Source organism: Oryzias melastigma, linkage group LG24 (genome assembly GCF_002922805.2).
Source record: "Oryzias melastigma strain HK-1 linkage group LG24, ASM292280v2, whole genome shotgun sequence".
Lineage (NCBI taxonomy): Eukaryota > Metazoa > Chordata > Actinopteri > Beloniformes > Adrianichthyidae > Oryzias > Oryzias melastigma.
The window spans coordinates 13,322,288-13,333,448 of record NC_050535.1 but is presented as its reverse complement, the minus strand read 5'-3'; the positions used below and the strand labels follow the sequence as shown (position 1 = coordinate 13,333,448).

The window sequence follows — 11,161 nt, the reverse complement described above, 5'->3', positions numbered from 1 at the left end:
GCATTTTGTCGGTATAAGGTCGTGTTTTGTTAAGTACAAATTGATTTTGTGAGCGCAAATTCGAATTTCGTGAACGCAGATTAGTATTTTGTGTGCACAAATGAGGATCTTATGTGCAGAAAATCGTATTCTTTGAGGACAGGTTAGCATCTTGTGCGCACAAATTAGCATTTTGTCCACACAAATTAGTTTTTGAACACTTAAATGACAGTTTTGTACACAGAAATTAGCATTTTATGTGCTCAAAGCATTTGAGCTAATCCGTTTTCGTGAGCACAAATTAGTCTTGTACACACAAATTAGCATTTTTTTGTGCACAAATTAGTCTTTTGCTTGCTCAATTTAGTATTTTGTGTGCTCAAATTACTATTTTACTATCAATTCTTGCTACTGTAACTACTAAAATACTAATTTGTGGCCACAAAGTACTAGTTTGTGCCCATAAAATACTGATTTGAGAGTACAAGATGCCAATAAATGTGCACAAAATACTATACTGTGCTTATATATTGTTAATTTAAGGAATCAATTATTTTTGTTACGTCCAAGGCTCTGAAATCTCACTTAATTTATTCATGTAATTGCACTTCTTTAACCTAACTTGAGTTTCTCTTCGAGTCAAAGTGGAAACAAGTAATTAAATTGGCAGTGGAGCAGAGTTATGTCTGTGAGATGGTTCAATAAGGTGTAAACATGTTCGGACAGTGGGGCTGCTGATGCACAAACTCTTCATTATTGCTTCAGGAATCCAATTTTCTGCTTAAAAGCTTTAATTTACTAAATACAATGGAGATAAAATTGCTTTTCTGGACTCCCCGAAAAACATGCTTCTTTATCCTCGTTTGTGCTCGAAATCTGGTGTTTTAAGTTTGTCACGCAAACCTTGCGGCTGATGAGTTTCGTGGAGATTGAGCAGCAGGTTGGCATGAAGCCAGAACGCCTCAAAAGGCGGAGCAACACCGCCCTCTGCTGTTCGATGAGTAGAACTGCAGCTGATTGGAATTTCTCATGATCTGCCTAATGCGGTATGAAAACACATTTGTAAAGAAATAGGATTAGCAATGCTAATATTTTTAAATTAAATAAAATGCTGCAAAAATTCCAAATAATTAGATGAAATTTGAAAATCTACTATTAAAAATTTCCATTTACTAAAGGCAAATTATTAAACAAACATCTCAGACTTACTTGTTGGCAATGTGAATGCATTATAAAGGAGAATATTAAGTAGTAAGCTACTAGATTTAAAATAAAGGACACACACAGAACTTGTATTTTTATATTTAGGAGACCTAAGGAAAGAATTTTGCTCTAAAACGGAAGAAGCTAAGGCTCTGGCTCATTAATCTTGTACCATAAAATATGAAAATAGGTCTAACGGCTTCAAATCCATCATCGTAATGCACCACTGAACGGGAGAGGCTCGGGGCGATCTGCTCATTTCTAATGGATAAAAAAAAGTGCAACTCATTGTTTTGCCTCTTAATAGTGTTCAAGTATTTACTAGTTTTGGATTAAAAGTTAATATAGTTTGTGTTTATGAACGTGCGGATGAGTGTGGAAAGCGTGCATGTGTTTCTCTGTCAAACTCCACACAAAAACGCAGATGTTGTGTTTGTTTCCCGCCACATATTTTGACGTTTTCCTGTTTACCTCTATAAAATACATGTATAAAAAACCTGTAATAAAATAGTTTGCTACTCCTCTCTTGCACTGTCTTGCAGAAGAAACGAGAAAAAAAGCAGCATCTGAAATTGTCAGTGCCTTTTTTATTTTATTGTGTTTGAACAATATATTTCCTCTAATACAAACTCCTTCCCATTATGCTCATCGCACAGCTTTCACAGAAAAAAATCCATTTGGTTGTTTGCTAAAACACGGGCGGGAAGGGAATCAGTCTCATGGAAGGAACTTGGTTGAGTCAAACCAAATTTAGCTTATTCTTGTGAGTTAGTATAACAACAAAGTGCCAAAAAACATAAAAGTATAAACAAAGACGATTAAAAAAAAAGGGTATAAAATACTCGTACTTAACTCAAAGCGCACAATATAATGCACATCATAACCACTGTGTAAACACTGGAAGATTGGAATAAGAGGAAACAACTCAGTCTAGTACAGTGGAGCTACGGGGGCAGAAGGATAACCTTTGGATAAAGTAGGAGGCGGCTTAACAAATCACATGGTCAAAGGCAGTCGGACAGCACCATCGCAGACTTCAGGTTTTCAGGATCAAGTTACAAAGATACACAAAAGTCTATTTGCATTCCTTTTAGGACCCAAAAATAAACCAGGGAGGAGAAAAATAAAAAATCAAAATGACCACACACACAATAAGAAGAGCTTGTTTTCCTGGCCTCCTTTATATTCTCTTTCTGATAAAAGTCTCTGTTTCATCCGACTGTCTCTCCTTCCCTGAAGTGGTTTAGTCCGGGAAGCGCTGGCACGCCTTTTTCCAGCGGCAGGCCGTGCACCACTGGTCCTTACGCTCCACGCCGTACACCTTGCGGCATTTCTTGGCCTCACCACGACCTTTCCTGGAGAAAAAAAACATAAAATCTAAATAGAAAAAACTTATTAAAGACCTATTCTGATGAAAACCGTGTTTTTGATGTTTTTTTTACATGTTCTTTTTACATGTTCTTGTCGCATTTTCTGATTATGGAAGACATATACAAGGATAATTAAGCTTAAAATTACATTTCTGAGTATTTATTTATTCAAATTTTTGTGAATCAGGAGCAGACAAAAAAAATGATGTCCGCCACCCCGACACAAAACCACAATTATTAATTTCTCCTTCATGATCAATCAATAGTTGGCTCTTCCATTAAAAGGGACGCCATTCGCACCTCACCCCCAAATCCGAGCTCCTGATTGGTCAGAGTTTAACATGATTGACTGTAATTTGTAACTTGCAACATGTATTCAATGGCCGCTCATTTTCATCGTAAAGCCTGGAAGTGGTCATATAAACTTGCGTAGTGACACATGTTCCTTAGACGTGGTGCATGGACGTTGCAGAGGGCAGTATGAATGTAGCTTTATATGTGATGTTCCAAAAAGTAAATCGCAACAACCACTAGAGGGCACTGTAGGTGTGTGTATCAATAATTGCTGCATAGAGGAAGTGTAGCTCAGTCTTGTCCGAATTGTTCCAAAGTGTCACCAATGATGAAGAATTCAATAGATTTTGGTGATTTGAGGTGATACAAAGATTTTTGCTGACTTTTTAGCACGTTCTGAGCTGATGTCTGGCTCAAAACATTTTATTTTTGCACAGTTAATGTTATGTTGGGGAGCTGTAAGCTTGCAGGAACAAAGAGCTCTCAGCAACAGGGAGGATGCTCTGTGATAACAGGAGGAAATTTCTGATGAACTATGTCCTAGGAAAGGACACTTTGAAAAAAAATTAGGCTAAAAACAGCAATAATCACAATTAAAAGACTACTAGGAAGACTTTTATACTGTCGACAACAAACTGAGTCTGGATACCTGAAGGTGCAGTGCGTGCGGGAGGGCGACGCGCTGATGGGCTGCAGCCGGTTCTGCTGGAGCCACTGCTCCCCAACGCTGACAGACCGACAGCGAGGCTTCACCATCTGTGGGCACAGACACCCAGTGACGTTTGGAAACAAAAAAAACACTCTGGGAGGAGGAGCTTCAGTCAAGCAAAGGTCCTACCTGAGTGCTACTGTGGCCGGAGACAGATGTGGAGGGGGTCCAAGCTTGGCTGCAAGGGCTTCTGGGAGCCCCGGATACCTGGACTGGACTGCAAGCCTGGAGAAGACATGAAACAACTTTTATATTGAGCATGTGAGACATATTTAAGCACTTCAACTTAAACTAAAATAACCATTTAAATTAAAGAAAACAGATTTGACATTAAATAAACATAAATCTGGCTTTTTAAAAAGTATTTTAATTTATTTAGTTTAAATTTAAACCAATATTTGAGGGGGGAAACAATATTTTGGGGACCTACCAGCAATCCCACTGCTTTTTTAAAGAGGTTTTTTTATGTTCACTGTTGTCAAACACGGTGGTGGTAGTGTCATGCAGTTTGCCTCTTTTGATGAAAATTTAAACACAAATTAAGGAAGAACAGATTATAAAAAGGCAAATTTTAACAACTAAAGATCTATTTTTTATTCAAAACTAGTTTAAAAATGTGAACAAACAGCTAAATTGCCAAACTTTTACATTTCTTGGTCTATTTCTCCCCCTGGTGTTTCGTTCAGCTCTCCAAACCAGACCTGCTCACATCCTGTCCCACATGCCAGACGGGTAGGAGGAGGAAAGTCAGTTAACTCCTCTCCTCAGAGTTTCTCCATGCACGCTCCAGCTCAACTAAACATCTGTGAGGAAACTCGTAATGCCTTTCAAAACTGATGTTTGCAGGTGAAATCCTTTCAAAATAAAAGAGCTGATGTGTGTTTTTTCCCCCTCCAGCAGCCTGCTCCGTCTAGTCTCCTCGGCAGAGCGGGCAGGCAGACAGCTTGCTCTCTCGCTGTCACAAAGCATCCATTTACAGGCTCTGCAGCTCGGGGTAAATGCAGGTCACCAGTGAAATGTGCTGCTTTATGATGCATAAACAACACTGCAGCTCATCGGCTCTTTAGAGGGGCTGTCTGCTCGGGGGCGCGGGGTAAGGAGGACATCTGAAACAGCACCGCGGCCGTGTAAGACGAGACTCCAGCTCCGGCACAAAGACGCTAGTGTCCTAAACGGAGCGTCACCTTAGTCATTCTGGTCCAGATTGACTCGTTTCTGCTTTTGTTTTAGAAAGAAAAAAGCCAAATCCTTCTAATTTGTTCATCTTAATTCAAAAATAGTTAGTAAAAGTAAGTAAAAATATGTTTTTGTTTTAATGATGTTGATTTTTTGTGTTTAATCCTCATAAAATGAGTTATTGGACTGAAGTACCCACCTGATATAGATGCTCAGAGTGGATCTGCCAGAAGCTGCTGGGGGCCGACTGGCTGAGCGGACTGGGCCTGCTCGGTCCAGGTCCAGAGCTGGAGTTGGACCTTGGCCGGGGAGTCGGGGGCATCTGGAGGTCTGAGCTTGGAGGAGAACCACAAGGGGCCCAGCTGAGATGAGCGGATGAGAAGGGCTGGCCCAGAGCCTGCTGGGCAGGAGGTGGAGCGGAGCCGGCCTCCAACGTCTCACAGCAGATCTTTGTGTAGTAGAAGTCCTCTTCCCTCTGGGACTGGTCTGACCCACTGCTGAGTTTGAGGCCGAGACAGAGCGCAGAACAGTTTACTTCACCTCCTCCCCACCGAGCCAGAGTTCTTCCATAACCTGAAAATTTTATTCCCTCTTGGTTTTTTAATGCCGTTTTGCTCAAAAAAGCGATAAACCATCAGGTTTCTCCTCCCGTTTAGACCAGTTCATGGTCAGACACAAACATCTGAGACCGGCACATGAAGCTGATCCAAACAAGGCCTCATTAGAGCAGTTTTTAGCCCCAAATTAAACTTGCATGACATGAAAACCAGTTCTCATTTTGTTGTGGACAGTAACACATCCTGAAAATGTATTTTTGCTTTGGTTCTGACAGGAATTCATCACTTTAAACTATGTCAAATCACCTCTAAAATTAAGTTAATCAGTAATGAAACAAATGATAAGGTATAAATAAATACAAAAATGTAAAATAATAAAACTTTAAAAATTAAGCAGTAAATTGTTAAGATAAAACCTAAAGCATTTTGGATAAACTAATAAGAAACATATACCAAAAAGCTTTGAAACCTTTACATTTAGGTTTATAAAAGACACAAAACAGCTAAATAGGACGACGACTGTCTGACTAAAAGTATGCAATAATAAATTGATGTAAATATTAGACAAAAACACACATAAAATCACACAAACTGTTAAAAATATAACCAACAAGTACAAAAAATATTCTCATGGAGAGAGTCGAAACTAAGAAACAGTTTTGTTTTTGTGTTTTCTTTTAATGTAAAGGTTTGTACTTCTCTGTAAATGAGAACTGGACTGAGTGACTCCTCCCCCCTGCATTCCAAACAGAAAGTATCTGTAGTATTAGAAAGTATCTGTATCAGCAGTGGTCTCGGACGTTGTAAAAAGGTAAGGAGCTTTTATAGTAACGTTTTTTTCAACAATAATCAGTTTTTTACATGTTACTAACAAAGCTAGGAGTTAGCATACTCACATTACCGTTTGTTTTAGTGAAAAAAAGTAGTTTTTTATGTGTTGCAAACAAGGTTGGGAGTTACTCGTGTTGTAAATACGCTAACAAGGCTAATATTTAGCATGTAACGAAAAAGTTGTGGAGTTACTGTGAACACATTTAATGAACTGATATTAACGGACTTATCTCTGACTCTTTTGTCTCCCTTAATGCATCTTTTTGTTTGGCGCTCCTTACATTCGAAAATAGACCGTTCATTGACAGTACGCCTTATAATGCACCATAAAGTGCAGAAAATCGTTCACCTTTCTGCTTATCCTCTGATTCACACATTCACTTTGACTATGCAGTTTCAAGGGGTGGAGGTGTGGACTTCCAACAAACTCACCCCTGATTTGGTGAGAATGGTTACCTTAGAAATGTTGACTCAGTGCGACTCGGACTAGTCGCCGCTTCCTGTCGTCTGGCACCGACATGGCGCCATTTGTATCATGAGTAAATGGTGACTGATTTGACTTCATTTGGTTGGAGCTGGAAGTAGGTCATTTTCTACGGGTGACATCACAGTCGCTCAGTCCAGTTCTCATATACAGATAATGGTTCTTTTGTCAAAAAGAGTTCAGGGGAAAGAATTATATTTTCATAATCTGAAATCAATTATCCCCAGTATAGTCTGTCCAGTTTCCGCAAAACATCTGCTTTTACTAAAACAGCTGATGAAAACTGAGATCAGCTCACCCCAGATGCATCACACGGATGTGCCTTTTTATTCCGACGGAAGACGTGAGCACTTTTCCACAGCTGGGCCACAGACACTTATACACACTTCTAAAGGAGTTCTGCAGCAGAAGGAGGACAACAGAGTGAGACTAACGACGCGTCATTGTCAGGAGAGACAAACGAGTATCCGCCTACCTTCGCCCTCTTGGCCGTGTGCTCCTCCGCCTGCTCCAGCTCCAACTGTAGACCTTCGTCCGGGCTGCTGTCCATCTCGGTGACGGACGGTGACGGCGCCGGACTCCCGTTGCCGTGGTCCCAGCTCCAGTAGCCGCTGCTGCCGCTGTCCGACAGTTCACCGCCAGCGCTTTCCATATCCACTGACGAGGACGAGCCAGCTGGAGGAGACAGACCGAATGTGTGAGAAGCCTCCTTTCCAGCAAAAAAAAAAACTGCCTTTTTAAATTGATGTACAATAATTTGGGCTACACTGTCTTTAAGCAACTAAACTGGTGTCTGTGGGATTTTTTCTAAAACAGTCAGAAGACAAAAATAGAAAAACAACAGATGAAGGATTTTAAAACAAAGGAAAATGTCAGACCTGGTCCAGGATCTGTTTGTGGAGGGCTCTGGATCACGGGGCTGCAGGACAAACTGGTTAGAACCATGGCTGCCATGATCTCGTCCATCTCTACCGACTCCGGACTCCGGAAGCTGGACGGAGAAGAAACAAACCCCTTCAGCTTTGGTTTGGACACATCTGACGCCAAGCTGCTTCCCGCGGCGTCTCTCACCTGTTCTGAACTTCTGCCGTTCCTCCCACGCCGCCAAAGAGTACAGAAGATCCAGCACTGTGAAAGGGAGCAGCCTGGCCTGTTGCTTTGCTCTTGCGATGGAAGCTCTCCGCCTGGACACATCTTTGGGTTAGCACCTTCAGAGAGAGGCAAAAGTCTAGTAAGTCTGTAGTTTAGGACTACAACCAAAATCAAAGCTTTTCAGCAAATTTTGCAGCATTTCTAATTTTTTACTCGCCACAAAACCTTGAAGCTTAGCACGTTCTTAAAAGCGCATAACATGCCCTGTGTGTCCATAGCTGTCGATTTATGCCCAAAATTGTGTTTACAAACATATTTTGCAGCCACTGTCCGGCCGGCGACTGTAGTAGAGTTTCAGGCTACAGCTTTCTCACCAGGCTCTTCTGCCCGTCTGGTCCTTCACTGGCGTGTGTTGCTGCAGAAACGTGTCGGCCAAACGGACAGGCAGCCGTCCCGGCTGGCTCTGCTCCAGCTCTGTCCTCTGGTCCCATAGCTGCCATGATGCTGCTGCACGCTGTGAAGGATCACACTCCTCTGCAGAGGCACACAGAAACACATTAGATTGCATTTTTAATTTTGGTATCCTGGCAACTTACAGCAGCAAGCAAGTCAGTGGAATTCCCCTTTTAAACTCAGCTGTTTGCAGGAGGTAACATTTTTGTAAAATGTTTCCACAAACCCTTTATAGAGGAATTTTCTTTCAAATTCTGCACAACCAGAAATTCTAAAATGAAAATACAACAAATACAAGAAAATCTGACTTTTGCAACAGAGCTGGAAAACATTCATTCTATCAGCCTTTATTAGGCACAGAAGAAGAAAACCACCAGAGATTTGAAAATGACCGCAGAAAAAAAGAAGAAACCACAGACTCAGATAGCGTCTGAAGCGAAGCTTAATGTAGTTTTGTTTTCTGTCTCTGATAGAGCATGTGACAGACATTCCACAGACATAATCTGACGTTTGGCTACAGTGAGCCGAGTCACACAGAGGTAAAACGGGGGCAATGCTGAATTCGTCAAACACTACAACGATCCTGAATAAACACTTGAAAGGTTAATCATTTATGGGGTTTTATTCACTTTTACATAAATATGACGCAATATAACTTTACTTTTGACATATCTTTAAAAATTTAATATAGTTAGAGCATTATTGTTAAATGTTAAATATTTAATCTTAAAAAAATGTTAGAAATACAGTTTTGGCACATTTCTGATGTAGTTTGATTGATAATTTGAAGTAAACTAGCTCTGGTTAAGGCCATTATTTATATATATATATAAAAAATTCTAAGTGAAAAGGTAGAATGTAAATACTTTTCTTACCTTTGCAATGCATTTTGAGAAGTTTTTGTGAGCTAAATGTATTGAAAGAACATGACATTGCGTTGTGTTTGTGTGGTGTTTTCATAAAAGGAATTTTAAATAATAAAATTTTAAAAACATTTGAAAGAAATTAGAAATATTACTGTACATATTTACAAAATTACAGAGCCTTGGGTGTTAAAAAATTATAACTTGTTCCCTCAAATTATTTATTTGTGGCAACTAATTAGTATTTTGTATGCAACAATAAGCATTTTATGTCCACAAATGATCATTTTTGCACACATTTAGTATTTTAGCATAATCCGTTCCCACCACTAATTTATAGCAACAAAATACTAATTTTCAGCCATAAAATGCTAATTTGTATCCACAAAAAACTAATTTGTGTGCACAGATGCTAATTCCTGCCCACAAAAGGCTAATTTGTGCACACAGGAAGCTAATTTTGTGCACAAAATAGATATAAAATGTTTTTGTGGCCACAAAATGCTAATTTGTGCACACAGAATACTTATTAAATGTTTCAGTACAAAATAAAACAAGTGAGCTCTTTGAAAAGAACAAATATCAATGCAAACATGGCATGTTCAATGGGATTATGTTCGACATTTTTTTGGTAAATCCTTTATCGTCTTGAAAAATGAACAACAAGTTTAAACACCGGTAATTATATTTGTTTCCTTTTTAAATGCTTTTACTCCATTTCCCTCCACCAATACCCCTCCAGCCATTATGGAGGGGGAGAAATCTTTTTACTCTCCCACATTTTGTGCGCCTCCGAATGCAGCACAAAGCCAGACTTTCCCCCAGCTTTCAACCAATCAGCGTCGAGTATTCGTAGTAAACAAGCGCCACAGTGTGGGTGGAACTCCGACGCTGATTGGCTGTCCTCTCTTCTGCCACATACACACCCCCTTCCAGCAACGTGTTAGGACACGAGTTTCGCCGTGAGGGCACGAGCTGGACAGGGGGGGAAACGTCCTAAAATAACTCGATTTCTTGCACAAAGTAACGACAAAAAAGCCCACAATAAGGGTTAAAATGCAAACGAAATGCGTTCTAATTACGCATTCGAGAAAATAATTGCATTCTGTATCCGCGTTTCAAAATATAACCACAAAAATGTGATATTTTATAAAAAATCGAGAAAAGGGGTAATTTAGGTTAAATCGGAAAGCTTTTCAAATTAAAAGCGCCAAAATACTAGCATAAAGGCTCCGGCCCGTCGACAGATCCAAATGTTTTCAATGAGAAGTAGCGCGATTTTTATCGTTTCTATTGTTTATATTGTTTTACTTTTAGCTTTTAAAATATTTAAAAAGTGGGTTTAATCACCCGGTGGTCTCTCACTCATCTCCACCCGGCAACGCAGATAGCGATCAGGAGCAACACCCCCTCCCCCTGCCCACACAGCAGCAAAGAAAACTGCTTTTATTTTTTTGATTTGCCGCCATAAATGCAAATAAAAGCCAGATTTGCGTTGGACTTACTCTGGCTGAGGAGGGCTCCGTGCTACCGGGGCGGTCAGTATTGCAGCCGCCGGTCGTCGCTGGCTGTCCCGCCGCTCGCCGGTTCTCCAAATCTGCCGGAGGAAGAAAAAAAAGGGGGGTTGGTCGACGACGCGGCTACGTGTCTGCGCACGGCGGACCAATGCCGGGGGTGACAGCTGGGCAGAGCGCAGAGATATGAGCCTGCAGCGCGCCGCGCACAAAAGGATGATCTAGGTGAGGGGTTACAAGAACAGCAGCAGCAGCATCATCTGCCCGCCTGTCTGCCTGTCGGTCGGTCTGTCGGTCTAAAGCAGGCGCAAATCCGCCTCGCTGATGTGTTTACAATGACATCAACATCCGGCGTGGACTACACAATGGAAAATTTGCGCACGTTTGCACGATTTATCGATTTAATCCAACCAAATCGATCTGTCTGAGGCTATCTGCTAATCGAACTGGCCTATATCAACGAAACAAAAAAAACATTTCAAAATAAATCAATTATATCGATATATTGGAACATACCACTTGGATTTAGGCACATATTTCACTGCAAAAAAATGACCATCATTGCAGTCCAATGTGTGGAAAGACTTAATTTTTCAGTCATGTGACCATAATACTCTAATAATGTTTCATATCTTA

The 11,161-nt window shown here is 40.5% G+C and overlaps 1 protein-coding gene across 3 annotated transcripts; it reads right to left on the bottom strand.

The window, feature by feature from the left end:
• Positions 1-1,749: 1,749 nt before the first annotated feature.
• Positions 1,750-10,835, bottom strand: znf395b (zinc finger protein 395b). 3 transcript variants are annotated; one of them, XM_024291439.2, is made up of 10 exons: positions 10,517-10,835; positions 8,070-8,229; positions 7,675-7,787; positions 7,482-7,594; positions 7,079-7,278; positions 6,902-7,002; positions 4,931-5,228; positions 3,685-3,780; positions 3,496-3,602; positions 1,750-2,537 (listed from the first exon to the last, which is right to left on the bottom strand). In XM_024291439.2, the coding sequence occupies exons 2-10, from the start codon at positions 8,193-8,195 to the stop codon at positions 2,426-2,428; spliced, it is 1,266 nt and encodes a 421-aa protein (XP_024147207.1). In that variant the 5' UTR covers positions 8,196-8,229; positions 10,517-10,835; the 3' UTR covers positions 1,750-2,425. The 3 variants fall into 3 exon arrangements, with proteins under 3 accessions (XP_024147207.1, XP_024147205.1, XP_024147206.1); XM_024291437.2 differs by having other exon boundaries at positions 7,675-7,811; positions 10,517-10,832; XM_024291438.2 differs by having other exon boundaries at positions 4,931-5,225; positions 7,675-7,811; positions 10,517-10,831.
• Between the last annotated feature and the right edge of the window lie 326 nt (positions 10,836-11,161).

What these genes read in the sequence shown, in the direction of transcription:
- znf395b (XM_024291437.2), bottom strand. Translation starts at nt 8,195, where the DNA reads ATGGCAGCTATGGGACCAGAGGACAGAGCTGGAGCAGAGCCAGCCGGG. An exon ending in CCGGCCACAGTAGCACTCAG is followed by an intron (nt 3,603 to 3,684) that starts GTAGGACCTTTG and finishes CTGTGCCCACAG; the next exon opens with ATGGTGAAGCCTCGCTGTCG. An exon ending in CGCACGCACTGCACCTTCAG is followed by an intron (nt 2,538 to 3,495) that starts GTATCCAGACTC and finishes TTTTTTCTCCAG; the next exon opens with GAAAGGTCGTGGTGAGGCCA.